General features: G+C 38.0%; 1 protein-coding gene across 7 annotated transcripts in view; it reads left to right on the forward strand.

Annotated features, from left to right (window-relative positions):
• KATNIP (katanin interacting protein) overlaps positions 1–17,567 on the forward strand; it is a 67,151-nt gene that overhangs the window by 1,901 nt on the left and 47,683 nt on the right. For 6 of the 7 annotated variants that reach the window (XR_013957097.1, XM_080620070.1, XM_080620068.1 and 3 more), the window contains exons 4-11: positions 3,993–4,078; positions 6,831–6,965; positions 9,017–9,278; positions 10,395–10,547; positions 12,614–12,777; positions 14,814–14,926; positions 15,358–15,460; positions 15,902–16,108. Coding sequence is in view for 6 of the 7 variants with exons in the window: in XM_080620070.1 (XP_080476196.1) it covers positions 3,993–4,078; positions 6,831–6,965; positions 9,017–9,278; positions 10,395–10,547; positions 12,614–12,777; positions 14,814–14,926; positions 15,358–15,460; positions 15,902–16,108 (1,223 nt within the window). In the remaining variant the exon portion in view is untranslated. Of the gene's footprint in view, positions 1–3,992; positions 4,079–6,830; positions 6,966–9,016; positions 9,279–10,369; positions 10,548–12,613; positions 12,778–14,813; positions 14,927–15,357; positions 15,461–15,901; positions 16,109–17,567 lie in introns of those variants that run through there. The other variant, XM_080620073.1, reaches the window with a different exon arrangement.

Raw genomic sequence — 17,567 nt, forward strand, 5'->3', positions numbered from 1 at the left:
ATTATATCCAGTAATAGCTGCTCTAAGCTCATAAATCATGTTTAAACTGTAATAGTTGTCAGCAAAAGACAGCTAAGCTTTATTTAAATATTTGAAGTAAAGTAAATCTACCATTTTCTGCCGTGATTAGCTGGCTTTATTTAAAGATGTGGGTTTTGTTTCTAATTTAAGTCTGTCATGGAGAACAGTGTACTGACAGAAATAATTTTGCATGTATGAAGGTATAAAGTGTGAGCTTACTGGTCTTCTAATCTATTTAGCATAATGAAAATAAAGTTGATTGTACTAAATCCCTATGTCAAGCAGTTTACCAACCTTAGTCTGTTATCCTCACGCTTGCTACAACCAGTCTGTCTTAGGCTGTATTTTTTTAATCTGTTGCTGTGTAGATAGTGGCTGGTTAAGCTTTATTTTCACTTAAAATGAAGATAAAGGGTTTCAAAGGTTACTTGTACGATAACTTGTTACAATTGAAAATTTATTAATCTCAACAATACTAGAAACTAACTTTTAGTAACTGTTATAACAGTTACTCTAACTTCAGCATGTCTTTTTTTCTTTTACATACTGTTTGCTTTCACGCTTAAGCGTGTTCAGGCTTAGCTGACTGCTATATAATTTCTTACAGGCTATAGAGGGTGGTGATAAGGAATCAGATAGTCACCTAGTTTCACTGTGCTGCATGAAAGGAAAAACTTGTGTAATGATGCAAAAAGTTCATGTTATGGGATATATTGAAAATGAAGGAAATTGTGTGTTTTATCACACTGGGATGTGTGACACCCAGGGGTATCCTGGGATATACCTTTAGGTAGCTACAGAGGGTGTAAAATAGTGTCTTTGACTTTTTGATCCAAAATTGTTCAGGGACATTGTGGCAGCAGCTGTAATTGAACTCTATCAAAAGAAATTTCCTCTTAAAGTTCTGCTATGGAGCTGTTACCTCTAAGCTTACCTAAAGTTGTTTATTTTTATGGTCGTTTAGTGCCCTTTGATTCTGTTAAGGTAGAGTACATCATTATGTCTTAGGGACCTTTAAAGACTTTGGTGGCAGTCTCTGTTCCTTTCCTCAACTCCATCAACTTAGAGACAGTAGTGCTATCTCTGTAAAAGAGAACTGGGTGTTTTGCTGTTTCTCAGCTATCCAGCGTTTTTTTTGAAAAATACATGTGTATTTTAAACACAGGTAGCTGCGGTGAGGAATAGCAACTGAATCATCATCCTGTCATTTTTCTTCTTCTGTTTGATTTTGCCACCAGAGTTCGGAGTGGGAGTCAGTGGTGATCTGTATAAGTTTCTTGCCTGGGGTAGTACTTTAGCAATTTGTGGTCTGTTTCATTTCTAGGCATTTCTTTTCTGTGACTGAATATGATTTTACTTACAGAAATGATTTCTGGCTGAGATACAGCACTAAGTTTTCTCCCCTATCCATCTTCCATGAGAGTTATTGCATCATTTATTACTTCTAAAGCATCCATCTGTAGGATTAATCTTTGAAAAATTAGGAGCATGTGATACTTGGTAATACAGAATGGGCACAGATCCCTTCTTGTGGTTCCTGAAAATGTCATCATAAACGTATTTGTCTGGACTATTTTCCTTGTCTGTGTTCCCTAGAGTCATTAATGATAATAGTGATTAATCAAATTTTTGCATATACTTAGGCTTAGTAATTAAATTAAAGTAAATGATGGGCTTATAAGGTAGTGAAGCTGGTCTCTAGGTATGCTGTTATTTCTTTGGGTGTGTAACCTAGGCATAGTTTCACAACCATGTGTGTACTTCCAGTGAATGTCAGTGTGGTCACAAACATGTGGCTTAAGAGTAGCTTGGAATCTCCTTTGATTACAAGTAGTATTTTGATGATATACTCCTCAGTTCTTGGCTACTAGAATAAGTACTGTCAGCTCAAGTCTCCAAGGGAATGACACCAGTGAGCCTATTTTGTATGCTGAAACAGGCAGTGGTTGGTATTCAAATCCCATCCACCTCATGAGAAGGACTTTTTTGTTCTAAAGTAATGTTTATAGCACAGATGACCAGCTCAGCTGCATCAGCTTCTGCCTGGGAGCTATTGTTTTTCCTGGTTTAGAGAAACCTGGTGACATGAAACCATCACAAAATACTCACGCAGTTCTGAGAACCACATGCTCAGCAGTGGTAGCACAAGACCTACCTGTCCCTTTTTCCTACTTAAATTTGTAGCACATGTGTGTGGCCTTCTGGGACGTTGCTTAGAAGAGACAGATTGCTTAGGAGGTGAAAGATGTTTCTAATTCTGTCCCAAAGCAGTGACTGAGTCAGACCTCACTTCTAACATTGTAATTTCAGGACAGTTCACCCTCAGTGCCAGAAAAGCCCCATAGCAATCAACACCAATGCTAATGACTGCAGAGTACTTCTGGAGTTACTTAAGAATAACATAATTCTTCCAACCTCTAGTTGGAAGGGCTGTTTTTATTCCTCGGAGCAGTCCATTCCTTTTCCCTTCTGTTCTTAGTCCTGTGTCAGGCCTAAGAGATATGCTTTGTGCTGAAGCAATAGAACATCTCGTTTTTCTTGCTCTGTAATTTTATGATCACTCTAAATTGACAAAGGCATACACTGTTCCCCCAAGAATGGTCCTGCCCTGTGCCTGTTATATCTGCTTGTACTAGCATTTGTGCAATCTCATGGTAAACCAGATTGTACAAGTGACAGCAATTAAGAGTGATCTTTCTTTTATGTTTTTCCTCGGTTAAAACTTGCCCATGTGAATTCTCTGAACAGTTCACTGCACAGGTGTGTGTTGGGTTATCCAACACAAATAGAAAACTTTGTTATTTATTTATTATATATGTATTTATTGAAAGTTGTAATGAGCAACCTGATCTAATTTTGAAGTAAGCCCTGCTTTGAATGGAAGGTTGGGCTAGGTGACCTCCAGAGGTTCCTTCCAAACTAAATCTTTCTGTGAGTCTATGACCTACATAGGACGACTGCTTCTTTTATTGGTAGTGCCAGTTTCTGCTGGCTTAGGGTGACCATTAAATTATGGCTTAAAGAAAGGAGGTTTTGCATCAGCTGTTTTTCTCCACTGAGAAGAAATGGAAGCTGTAAATCTGCCTTGCACATAGGAGGAAATAAGATGCCTTTATTTAGGATGCTCTTGGAAGTGTTAGTGATGTCCTTGTTCCATTGAGGGTGCTGATGTGTTGTGCAAGATGTTTGTCTCTTTGTCTCTATCAACGCATCTTCTCAAAAAAACATTGTTCCACTGTAAGTTGGGACCATTTCCAGCACAGGAACCCTTAGTTCTCCTTGACCATGCACAGAATTTTTGCAGAAGTTCTGGAACCAATTTTTTTTTGCCTTAGAAATGAATGAAAATGATTGTTTGTCCTTCACTTATTTTATTTTCACTTACAGAATGCACTTATTATATGTCCTTCACTTGTACATGGAGAACCCTTCTCTGCACAGTTAATTTGCCAATCTTTTATGTTTCTTTAGTTCGCAAGTAAACACACACTATTCCTTTGTAAACCCATCACATCACCTATTGTTCACCAGGACCTGTCTGCCAGAGTCTGCCTTCAATAGCATGGGTTCTGGGATCAGCTGGCTTCCCGAGACAGGTTACTGTATACCCAGCTAGGAGTTAGAATGAATGATGTGTACCCCTATTCTAGAACATAATTCTGTCCTTCTGTATCAGTGAACATGGGGCTTCACTTGCCGTTAAGCTAATGTATCTTTAAACAATTTATTCTCTGGAATACACATGATGATGACTATCCCTGAAAAGGTTCGAACCTCCTGCTACTAATGCACATCTAGCCAATATCTGAAGTGGATTGCCTTTTCAGTTGTTGATACCATTCACATGTCAAGGACTTACTCTTCTGTTCTTATCTGGGGGAGGGGGGGTGGGCTGAAGAGGGAAAGAAAAGAATGCAAACTAAGGTGTATATTGTCAGATACCATATTTCTGTTTTATCTCTGTTCTGAAGAAGCAGCCCAGCTAGAAGAAGGAGAGTTGCGAGAACACAGCATACAGACTGTACCAAGGAAAATACAACGCAGAGGTTGGCTTCAGGTAAGAAACAGCTTGAAAGAATGGATCTCTGAACTAATTCTTATATAGTAAATAATTTTAGGGGAAATTGTTTGCAACTAGTAGATAGTGGGCAGCTGGGACTATTGTAGAATCTGAATCTTGGTTTGGTATGGATACTGACTGACAATGTGAAATGATACCATGACCAGTTTTGTGTCTACTTTGAAGCCTGAAGAGGCGAATCTCATTGAAAGGATCTGGTTTCAGTGATGGCTGTAATTGAAACCTCTATAGCCTTGACATGACTGGCTCAACCCGTCCTCCAGCAGAATAGCTGCTGCTTGACGTCTCTGATGGCAAGCCTAGAAAGCTTATCTAGTGCAAAGAGTAGAGAAACTCGTTTTGGAGAAATATCCCTGCCTGTCACTGCTGTTTTGCACCCTCCAATAGTATTAAGGGGCACAGAGGTGTAAGTTGTATAGCTTGAGTTGTACTTTGTGACAGATTCTCATAGATCAGAAGAAAGGAAGATGCATGTAGATAATAAAAGTCCCTGACGATAGATAATACAGTCCCTGTGCATAAGAAATTTGAAGCCATTAGGTACATAGTTATTGGTTCCCTGGATGTTACAAAAACATTCCCATCAATGTTCTTTTTCCATCTGGCCTAAAGAAGGATCTGACTTAAACTGTCCTGAATGTGAATTCTGAACAACTGAGACATGTCACCCAAATAACTACCCTGATTAGCAATTGCCCTAGCTGAATATCAGATCCGTGCTTGAGTGACTGGGGATCAGGGATCTGTGTCACTGCAGATCAACTGTTTGTGTCATGCAGGTTTTCTTTCAGCAAATATTGCATATTCAAGTTTCAAGGCTGCATTACTTGTCACCCTTAGTGCTTAGTTGAATTAATTTTCTCAGCTAGCAGTTCATGTTCAAACAGTCAAACGTAAGCTATGTTAAGGTACGCTATAAGGTGGCAAGACAGACTTATTGAAGAACACATTCTATCAAAAGCCAGGCTGCCTTGGGTTATCTCTGCTCTTGGCAGTTACAAAATGTTAGAGGAGTGTATGAACACCAGATAACTAAGTTTAGAATCAATGCACAGACTTCTGGATCACACGTTACCTTTAATGAAACAGTCCTGTTGTCTGCAACAAAATTCAAAAGTGAGGAAAAACAGATAATTCTGTGGTACAGAAAGATGAGTTTCTTAAATCTTCTACCCCTCTTCAGCCATGCTCGAGTTAACTGACAGTGTGCATACTTTGATTGCATCCTAATTATGAAGTAAAACAAGTTAATTTGAATGACTTTCACAGCTGTGTCTGACATTTACAAAGGCAAAGAAATCTTTGTGCTTGAATGCTTATGACAGACCATTTCCCCCTCATACACACAAGAGTAACACATCTTCAAAAACCTGCAGTTACTTCAAGTAGTCATCTTCATACACAGACATTACAGAATCATGGAATTATTGTGGTTGAAATGGAACTCCTGAGATCATCTGGACCAATCCCTGTGCTCAGGCATTCCAGTGTTTGATCACCCCACAGTATTTTTTTTATTTCTGTTCAGATGGAATTTCATGTTGGGTTTGGCTTTGGGGTTTTTGTTTGTTTGTTTTTGTTTTGTTTTGTTTTGGGTTTGTTTGTTTGTTTTGGATTTTTTGCTTTTGTCTGTTTGTTTGTTTTTTTAAATCTATCTTCATTGCCTCTTGTCCTATCAGTGAGCAGATACCTGTCAGGAATTTATGCACTTAGATGACACACACCCCCACCCCCGAGCCTTCTTTTCTCCAGGCTGAAGAGTCCCAGCTCTCTCAGCATCTCCAGAAGAGCATCTGTGCTTGTTGGCTTCTTAATCCTCTGTGCACTCTAAAGATCTCCTAGATAGATTGCTTGACCCCTGCTATGTTGTCTTTCCAGCAGATAACAGGTGTGTGAAAGTACTCCGTGAGAAAAAGGGTCCCAGCTTTTTGAGGAAGGTCTCATCTACTTCTTTCTGATTAGGAGGTCCATACAGATACCTCCTATAACAGCACCTGTGCTGTCTGCCCGCTGGTTTTGACTGTCTCCTGACCTCTTCTTTGCAGAGCTCTGTATGTTCCAGCTCTCTCACACATAAAGGGTGGTAATTCCTTCTCACCTTCTCAGCCTGTCTTTCTTAAAGAGCCTGTGCCTGTATTCGTCTGTCACAGCACTTCAGCCTTGTAAGCTGTCCCACTGTGATCCCAATGAGGTCATACCCTGTAACTGGATACAAGCTTCTGACTCCTCCTGTTTGTTTCCCTGTGTTCTCCATCAGTGTAGATGCATTTCAGGGAGACAGCCAAGCACACCGATTCCCCAGAAGAGTCTTGAGAGCTTTTGCCATAAGGTTGTTCCACCAGCACTTCATTACATGCCTGTGCTTGAAGTGATTCCACTGCAGCTGTTTTGTTGATTGCTATGTTCCTAGTCCTATCAGTTTTTCACTTACCTGTTGAGGTGAGGGGGTGAACTCCAATGGGCACTCACTTTGGTGTGAAATGCATGATGTTTGCTGGGCCTGACCCACTCTGGGGATAGCAGCAGTAGGTGGGGCATCTGACTAGTGCAGTTAAGCCATAACACAGGGGCCCAAAGGTGAGCTCAGGGAGGACAGAAACCTTCTATGGAACAGAGAGGAAAAGCATCACTCGATCCAGATATTGTTATGTAAAATGTGATGATTATTCTTTTTGTACTGCTGGTAGCACAAAAGATGTCTAATTTCTTTGAATGCTGCTTTCAACAGAAAACTGTGGAGATTAAAACAGAAAAGGGGACTAAACTCTGCATTAAACCTCCTCTTGAGTACTCTGAGGATTTTGAACCTTATGAAAGCTTGAATGTGGAGACAAATGATGATGATCCTCTCCCTTACTCCCAGGTACAATTGGCAGTTGCCTTCTATTGTTCATGGTAGTGTCAATTGAAATGTGAATGGTCCTCGGTATCAGTCTTGACTTGACCATTGAAACCCAGCATATAGAGTTTCTTTCACAAGATGATTTTGCATTAATGAGATGTGACATAAGTAAAAAATTAAAAAACAAAGTAAAATTACTTTGAAAATCTAACCTCAGTTAGCAATACTGTATAACATCTTAAGTCCCATTTTAAAGAGGTAGGGTATTGTCTCTGTTGGGTAGAACGAAGGTATCTTATGCAGGAAGACTTTTCCAGTTCACTTAATGGTTGTACACCATAATGAATGTCACTCTTGGCTGTCAGGTTAGAGAAAGCTTAAACAGCAAGCTTTCTGGGTTTCGGTTAGCTTTTGAATAATGTGCTAAAATTGTTGTGTGTCATTGTTTTACCTAACAAAAGTCAGAGTGAAGTTTTAAAAATACTATAATCAGTACAGTTGCTTTCTGTCAAGGGTTGTTCTTGTATCAACTCCACAGTTTGATAGTTCAGCCTTCCATTTGATTACTAATTGCAGTTTGTTCCAGCACACTTCACAAACCTCCTATCCCTAAAAATAAAAATAGGAATAAATGAACAAAAATTTATGGCTGCTTCTCTGCCTAACCAATTAATGACATCAATAAAGCTTTTCTGGGTAATGGAGTAACATCTATGTATGAAACTGTCTATACATCTTACCACTGACATCAGACAAACTTCCCAAGCATTTTTTCCTACCCTGACTTTCCTATATTGCTTTTGAGCTTAGGATTTTTTTTTTCCTCTACAAACCAGTAAGTTGTTTACAGTGATGGATGTTTCTAATCATTTATTTGTGTGTAGTAAGCTAAAAATTTTAAACCAATCCCCCACTTTTCTTTGTATCCCAAATGGAAATATTTGGGTTTTCCTGAAGCTATAATTGATTTCTTGAATGTCTTGTTACAACGCACATTATGAGGTTTCAAACTAAAGGAAAGCCTGTACAATTCCCTCTCAAACAGCTAGAAATATTAGTCTTGACTATCATAAGGACATGCTCAATATCAAGCCTCAGGTTGTTTATAGACCCTCTTTTGAATTTAGTTTTGCCTGCTCTTTGTAATATGTTTCTGTCAACATGGATTTCCTAACAAGGGTAATCTGTAGCAGAAGAGTAGCTTGAAGCTTTCATCGCAAACTGCACATGCACCGTCACAGTTCATTTGTACTTAACATAGCTTCAGGTTTTCATCTTACTCATACAGTTTACTTACCTGTACTCATCTCAAAACTTTAATGCCAACAAAGTAGGGAAAAAAGTATTTAAGACACGCAAGGTCTTTTCCTTTTGCATTCGTAAAAGCACAAGGCTCTCGAGCACCACTGTTTGTGGCATATGCTGAGAGATGAAGGATAGTTTTTTCCACAGGACATTTCAAAATAGATTCTTTTTTTTCAGAAAATCCTGTTGGTGTTTCCACTTAAAAGAATCTGTGCAAACTGTAAGCTTAGTCCATTAGACCACAACTCTTTTCTGCTGTTTTTTGAAGTACAAATACATACAAGACAGGATTATTATCATCTATACATTTGCTTATAAAGAAGTTGCTGTTACATTAGCTTTGCTGTCTTGTGAAGGCGTTTGGAATATCTAGGTTGCAGCTAGTCTTCAAATAGCAATCCACAAGAGACGGTAATCTAACTGTGTGATACTGGAAAAGTGCATGCCTCTGCCCCCTCCATTACTTATTTCTTGTTTGTAACTTATTCTTCAGAATTGGTTTTGCATATGAAAATTCCTTGGCCTGCAGAATTTTCCTGCAAACATTCTGATGGGAAGGAATAAAGGTGTTGTAGGATGAATTTTCTTTACAAGTCCTCATCAGAGGAGTGAGGACATGCCAGAGGAGTGTGAATATTTTTAGCTGCATCATGGCTCTGAGTTCATGAGAAGATTTTCTTTCTCCGAAGGGAGGAAGGGCTTCCACATTTGTTTATTTTACAATACATGTTTGAGTTTTACTGACAAATCTGTTCGAACTGTACCAGGAATCAAGAAGAAGCTTGCAACTCAGTATAGAAGAGAAAAGCACGGAAGAAGACTGTCTCAGTGATGAATATGACTCTGTTGAAGAAGATGTGTTTTCAGAACCATCTTCCACTGAGGAAACAGTTACAAGCTTTGGAGGTCTTCAGTTACACAGCAGTAAATCACTGCAGAAAGAAGCTTCTGAACGTTGGGATGCTGGGGGATGTTCTGGCCTTGATTCTGGCACCATTACTGTGTTGGAGTTCAGCCAGGATCAAAATAGTAAGTCTGTGTATTATACACTACCACAGTACTATAATAATAATACTTTGAGAGTATTACTTTTAAGGGAATTGCTGCTGGTTAGTCATCAATGATAACTTGATATTCTAATGAACCTGTTGTTTTAATCTCCTGATTTGGGAGACTTGCATCCTCTTACTACTAGAGTAAGACTTTTTTTTTGCAAAGAAAAAGATATAGCCCACTTCATACTCTGCTAGCATGTGCTATTCATCCCTCATGAGAGATGTAGTAATTTGAGAAAGCAAATCAATCTGGCTATCAGCCACTTCCTTTTGTCAGGTTTTCTGCTTTGGAGAGCTCAGTGTGCAAACTCCAAACCAGTCCCTAGATCTCAAAAATTTTTTTAAAAAACCCCCACCTTGTTAAAGGTAGAATGTTCAGGCAGAAACCAGACCTTGACCTGCATTCAGTATTTCTCAAACTTCCAACCCTCTTCATTTCAGATACATTCATGCATTTTGTTTTGGATTTGGTTTGGGGTTTGGGCCGTTGTATTTTTTTCCTTATCCACAGTTAACTGCTTAACTTAAGGGGAGCAATCTTTAAACACATTGAGAAAAGGAGCGTTCCTCTCAGTATCACAGAGGTGAGTGGAGTATGAATGTGGAGAGGAGGCAGAAGAAGGGATAGGAACAAGGGATGGAGCAGCAGTGAGAAGAACATCTTTGGGAGAGTGATTTTTGTTTTTCTTCTCCCAGAGAGGTTTCGAAGCTGTGATGCAGATGAACTACACCAGGCAACCCTCCCCCCCTTGAAACTTCTAAATAAGACAACATTTTAGTCTTTAAGACTTCTTTTTTACTTTTGCTTTTCTTAACAGTAATGCAGGTAAATACCTGGTACAGATGAGAGATATTTGTAGCTTATAACATTATAGTTTATTTTGTTTCACTAAGTCTGTTCAGGCCTTGCCTGTGTACTTCTATATCAATGGAACAGTATCAATGACAGAGAGGCAGGATGGAGGTTATCACTTTAACTATGCGAATATAACTAAATAGGCAACATGTTAGCAGTTAAGATCCAGTAAGTTTTCCCTGGCTGGCTGCTCCTAAATATCTCTGAAGTTGATTTTTCTGTTTGTTATTGCAGAAGTGAAGCCAGGACGAGTTCTCTCAGCAAAAAGAAAAGATGATGCTGAAATGTACATTCCTGTCAGACCAGTCATGGTGAAAAGTAAAATAATGCGGCCATTCTCTGCTGATTTCTTCCACCAGGGAAAAAGACATGAGAAAAACTGTTCTAGTAAGAAATAAGAATATATAATGTCAATCAGGAGAGTTTTTGTGCATTTTTGCCCTCTGGCTCAGATGTAATTTGAGCACACATCTGTTGTTACGTGATTTTTCTTAGCCGTTGTAATCTTTTTTTAATGTGTTTTTTTGTTGTTGTTTTTACCACCTGGAGTGTTTTATCTCAAGTAAAATTGTGAGAGAGACCACAGACTATATGCTTTTGTCTTCTGTTGCATGTTTGCTACCTTCCTTCTCTTTCTTCTTCCACAGCATAAGAATTTTTCCTCTCCCTTTCAGTCTTTGTGCTTGCTCTGGGTTTCCCACTTCCCTTATGGAGATCTGTTCCCTGTGGTATTAACAGAAATGTGGCTTCTCAAAATCAGCAGTTGATGCTTTGGAAGATTCTAACACAATGCATTTATAGCAGTAAAGGCCTAGTTTTACATGGCACAGCAAAATTAGCTCTGTTGCTGCTTGGGACTGTACTTGAATTGCACCTTGAACACTGCAGGTCAGTCTCCAGTGCTGGGTAGGTGAGCTGGTATCTAGTACCATACTGGAAAATGTTTCTCCTGGACTGGCAAACGCCATTTTGAAGGCACTGCTGCTTATTCTAGAAATCTGCTGCTAAGGTGCGGTCTTTACTTGGGCTAATAAAAAAAAAATCAAAAGCAAAAAACTCGCAAATCTAGAGCCTGAAATCATGGCTGCAGTTCTTATTTCAGCACAGTCCTTAATTGAACAATTCTGATGAACTTGATTTTTGAAAGGTCTGAGATAAATATTTCAGGCTTAGCATACTCTGTGGTTAAGATAGTTCTTTTCAAAGAATCATAATGCAGACGTGTCCCAAGAAAGCAGTAAAACTAATGGTTTTGAAAAGTCAAAATATTAGTTTCTTAATTGGCAGAAAACAAAATTGAGGAAAAGCAGCTAATTCTTTTTGGCTTCAGAATAAATCTTTGTGGTTTGAGACCCTCGCCCACCATCTGTCTGAGCAGATGCTTGCTTTGACCACTTTCCAAAGATGTGCGTAGCATTTTCTCATTCTAATAGCGCTTGTTAGAAACATTTCTGTCCAACCAGCACTTTAAATCCTTAAATTAATTTCATTTCAGGGGGATTGGTATAGAAAAATAAAAAGAACTGTATTTTGTCCTTGTGTTTTCGGAGATGACTAATACTTGTTGAAAGTTTTTATGAGTGTGGATGACATATGGCTTAAAGAGTGTGAATGCATGCAAGTCTCTATTCAGTTTTAATTCCTGTCTTTCCAAGGTAGTCTTCCTGTTGCTAGCATCTACTGCCATTTTACTCTCCTGCTTAGTAAATCTCACTGCAGCATTATGAGCATGCTTGCTTGTCAGCCTGTTCTTCAATATTTTCACTTGATCTAAATGTCTGTGTAGATTCTGTCCCTTTTCTTCCCTTGACTTTTGAAGTCCTTGAATATAACCACTGTGCTACTCTTTTAGTCCAGTCTTGGATCCTCTATTGTTAAATTTTATTTCCTTTCTTTTAAATCTGTTTATAGGCTGTGACGTTTCTATTTCTCCATGATTGCTTGGAAGATTGGGATGCGTATGGGCATTCTGATGACTACTTAAGTAATAAGGTCATTTGTTTTGCCTTGCAAATAGCAACTCCTGACTCCCCTTGTTTTGCTAGAAGACTCTCTGGATTTCTCCAAAATAGCTGAACATCTCAGTTACATTGAAAAATTCTGATGTGCTGAAATTACATATATGTTTTTTTCAATGGACTGTTACAAGGCATTTCCATCAAATACCAGAACAGAGCAAGTTCAAATCATTCCTAAAGCATAAAAATTATGTTTTTCATTTGCCAGTTTGCCTGCTCTTAAGATACTGTTTCAGCTGTTGTCTAAAGTAGATCTGACTTGGAATTTTAATATAAAAACAAACTGGAGCAATTCAGCCTTGCTTGGGATGGTTACAGACTGCTAGCAAAGCCCTGTGTCAGTAACTGAACTGGATGTTTCAAATGTATGCTGTTTTAATGATCCATACTTGTATTTCCAGACAAATAAATATTCCTTCCTTCTTTTGGTGGCAGGACCCTTAAGTCGACCAGAAATCCCACTTTCTGCAACTCGAAAGAGTGTGTGTGAGAAGGATCCTGCTCTCTCGGTTTCAGCTGTGATTAAAGCAATGCAAATTGAAAATGAAGTCTTGCAGAGAGATCTGCAAGGGCGAATGTTTTCCACAAGCCCTCAGAAGGTATGGCAAAATATAGAGGAGGGCTGTTTGATCAAGTAGTAAACCCCCCATAAATTACAATCTCTGGCAATTAAGATTGTATATGAATGAATGGTGATGCCTCTTCAGTGTAATTGAATTTGTATTATTCTTCCGTAGTGTGGTTTTCTTTAATCTGCTTCCTCAGGTTAGTATCTCACAGCTCTCTCTTGATTTCAGGGATCACTGAGCAACAGATAGACCAGTCACATGATATGTTTGTACAGTGAAATGCACAGCTGCATGCATGCCTGGTTGGGCCATTTTCATTCTGGAAGCTTCTGAAACAAGATAATATGTGATTTCCATACCAATAAATCCTGTCTTCCTACTGGACTTATTAATATGGGCACTGTTCCCTGTTAACACATACTCTGCTTTTGGAGCAGAGCTGTCACGTACACTCTTGGCTTCTAGTGAGGAGGGGCTAGTATGGGTTTTCTGCACCAGTGCATGTACATCTCTTATCTCGACCAACCACATTTAAAAATAATTAAAAACTTGTCTTATAAACAAGGAAATCAACAAAAATCCATCCCCTTCTTATTCAGGTCAGGCCATTATTCCTCCTTAATTTAAAGAATAAGGAGGTTTGTATTGACAATCCTAGCTAAACTTTGAGCGTAACCAATAATTCAGTTCTAACAGAAAAAGAAAGTACACAAAGAAATTTGAGCATAAACCAAGATTTACAAAACTGTCTGTTAAGGACAGTGTTCATGGATTCAAAGTCTGCTTCCAGTTTGGTGTTTAGAAGACTGGTTTTAATAGGAAGGAAAAAGAGATATGCCTAGGCACTCATGGAATTCTTTATTTGAATTCTGAGAGTTTCCAAGACAGCTACTACTTTAGCCTAAGCTGATGCTCTCTGAAATTGTGAGTTGGTGCTGTGATGAATATATATAAGCTGTCATTGCTGAGCCAACATTAGGTTTCTGAGGAGTTTTGGTTAGTAGCAAAGGTGAAAATGTTCTTTTACTATAGGTAAGTACATCTGATTCCTCCATCTAGGTCAACTTTACAATCTTATTTCTCTTGTTTTTTGAGATATTTATAGCTTTGTGATCAAGAGAACAAATTCTATTGAATATTCTCACATAATGCATCTTCCTGCTAATTTTAACACTGTTGTGCTTAGATGAGAAATAATGAAATAACACTTAAAATAGTTGTAATTTTACCCTGACACTTGAGATGGAGTTTCAAAAACAAACTGTGAGTGCTCAATCTTAAAGCTGACCTAAATGATCTTCCAAAAGTAATTTAAGTTTGCTTACCCAATTGTGGAACTTGGCCTTTGATACTTAAAGGTATAACAATGCAGAATTTTTAATACTAAAAAACTAATGAACTTCTAAGCATTTTAAAGTTCCCTTACTCTTCAAAAATTATAGAAATGGAAGTGATCTGGGAGCAGAAAGACTGCTGTTCCTCTCTGCCTAGTTGTTCACTGTGCTGTGTATTCTGTCTCTGACAGAAGCTACTAGCAAATTTGTGGAAAAATAATGAAGGAGGGTACAGACTTGGGTATGGGCAGAGAAAGAGCCCAGAGCATTATAAGATCTGCAGAACTTTTCCTCTGTTTCCTGTTAGATAGTCACTGCTAGTTCTATATTTAAAAATTAAGTCAAAATTTTATTCTAATTATTCTTAATTATTCTGATAAAACTGAGCTTTTGGAGGTTTGAAAGTCCTTATGATCCTATTTTGGAGAAGGAAAGAGTTCAGGCAGAGACACATATATACTATTCAATGTATATATATTGACTAGTCATCAGAGAATGCTTTTATGTTATTTTTCTTCCAAACAAAGATCAAGCTCCAAACTCAAGTCTTTCATTGCAAATCAAGACCAAGTCTGTTAAATGTGCTTTAACAAAGTATAGTTACAAATTAGCTAAGGTTAGCTGAAACCAGAGCTGGGCCCAAACTGTTATTTATTCCAGAGATGCAGATTGATACTCGTTGATATGTAGAGAACAGTGTGGATGAAACATGTTAATATTTTTCTTACTTAGAAGAAGTTTTCTGTTTCATCTGTTGTTTCTACAACGGGTGAACCTGCAGAAAAAAGCCAGACAAGGACTGACATCAAAGGAGCTGTTGAGAGAATTTGTTCTTCTGGAACCAGGTATATATATATTTCTTTTAAGGCTAGCTTCCTGTTTTGAAGAGGTATTTTTCAGTATACCACCAGATGTAGTGTAGTACCACTACACTTGATAATCTTTAGATACCTGAGACATCATGCAAGTGGTATCAAATTAGGGAGAAAGTTCCAGCCTTGGGCCAGACTCTGTGGATTAGGGAACTGCCAGTATCTTTGTCTGGTTTTATATTACTTTCTCAGACTGCCTCAGAACCAGCTGAGAAGTGGAGCCCAGCCTTTTAAATCATCTAGGGTGGGACACCACAATAGTTGTCATCTCGTGTAGGGGTATGTGGGATTGTTCCCTGGGGTGTGTGTGTTTGTCTTGTCATCGCTTCACCTTTGAACCAACTAAACTGTTTCTTAAAAACACAAGAATTATGAGGAAGTCACACAGAATATGTATGTTTTAGACAACAGAAGAAACGTCCAGAAGTCCTTCAAGAGCCTGAGCACAATTCTGCCTGTGACAATGACATACTCCTGTCTGATGACAAATCCATGTTGAGAGAGAAGGTTTGTATATGTATGTACCGTAACTGATGCTTCCTGGTATTACTGAAACGTTGGAATGATTCAATCAACAGATTGAATGATCTGTATTCCACCAATTCTGCCCCATGTCAACTAATAAACTTATGGCAGTGTAAGAGAAGATAATTTATCACTGCCCCTTTGTTCATCCGAATGACAAAAGAATCAGGCAAAGAACAGATAGCTGTTTTCTCCTTGGGCTTCCTAAGAGGGTGATAGTTCTTTTCTCTTAGCATCCTATAGATTTATTCATAGGTGTGGGGCAAAACTGGTGGAACCTGGATTGAATGTCATCCAGATGGCCTTGAGTTTGCAAGCTTTTTTTTTCTGATTCATCAGTATTGTAGTCTAAACAGTCTTTATTTTTTTGCACATTTTATTGTTTTGTCATTTATATTTATACCATATTTCATTTTGTCCCAGATGGCAACCAGTATGGAAGTACAAGATTGTATTTATGTGACTATGGAACTTCTTTCTAACTGGGGAAATCCCGTAAATGTGGGCCTGAGCAAGGTGGAATTCTTTGATTTATACAATGAAAAGATATTTGTGTCTCCTCACGATGTGGACATTCGGAATGCTGACAACCCAGGGGATTTGTGCTGCTTGGTCAATAAGAACTTAAATGTAAGACAGCTTGGTCCTGGATGTGAAAATTTCTCATTATAGTATTTCTTTAATATCACAAAGTTTTTTGTTTAGAAACATGATTGTTTTTTGAACCTGACTTGCATAACAACTGTCTGATAATTTAAAAACCCCACAAATATTGCTCATTATTAACAAATCCTACTTTCCTGACCAAGATATTGGTATTCAGGTATAATTTTGGTTTAGAACAGAATTTGGTTAATTTGCTTGACTTGCTTAACTGGGCAACTGAAGGAGGCAGCTTTAACTCTGTCTCCTTATATATCAACTCTGGTATTACCTTGGATAAAAGAACATATTCAGGTTTTAAAGCATTGTAATGTAATCATAATATGTGTAGAACAAGATTACAAACATTTAAGGATGTGGAATTTCACATTTTTACGTTATGTCTGCTGATAAACTTAAGTAATTCTTGTGATCTGAAGGTATAGAAACTTCACTGCTAACTTCTTCCAGATGTTTAATATAAGTAAACACAAGAAGGAAACTTGTTTATTTTTTCCTGTCCCCTTGTTATCCTTTTATCTAGGGAAAGAATCATGGAAGAATAAGAATTGAGTAGTTTTGAACAAGAGATTAAGAAAAATACATAACATAGTAAAAGTATTTCATGGCTCTTCTGTGAGATTATAAAATGAGGGGACATGAGCAGCTTACATGCTAAAGACAATGGGCAAAAGAGTAACTGGTATGAAATTCTGATACTACTGAAGAGATCAGCAAATGTCCATAGTGCTTAATACAGCCATTATTTCATTTGTGCTGCACATTCACTGTGTGTCCTTTGTCTCCATGGACCTTGACAGTTAGGATTAGTATGATTTTAGCAGATAAGGATACTAAATGACTTAGACTATTAAAAAATATAAATTCTAACTCATTTCATGCTTGTGATACTTTCCTGCTTGCAGGGTGAATGAGAATGGAAAGAGGGCAAAAATGCAGTCTTTTGAAATTTAGTTCAAACTTAGTATAATTTCCAGACAAATATTTTTACTTCAAACATCTTTCTTACTGTCTCCTGAAAAATCATAGTCACAAATACGCATTCTTCTTTATAGGCAGTGCTCCCTGGTGGATGACACTCAGTAGTCATAGTAGTAACTCTCAGACTTTAGATAATTGTAAATTATATAGTAATAGATTCATTAAGTCATTATATACATGTTATTCTCAGCATATCTCATATATTCGTATGTACCATTATTCTTAAGCAATGAGGTTTTATATTTCAATGATTTATATATTCCTTTGATTTGTGACACTGTACTCTCTTTTGAAGCTGGAAAGATACTGCATCAGAGAAGATGCAATCTGGAGATAATATGGTCTTAGAATGTGGATATGTGGTAATTGAACTGCAGATGCCTTCAGCAGTCAAAGCAGGATTTCCAGTTTGTGTGCATTTCAGATCATACACGAAAGCTTCTGA

Source organism: Psittacula echo (assembly GCF_963264785.1).
Source record: "Psittacula echo genome assembly, chromosome: 5".
Lineage (NCBI taxonomy): Eukaryota > Metazoa > Chordata > Aves > Psittaciformes > Psittacidae > Psittacula > Psittacula echo.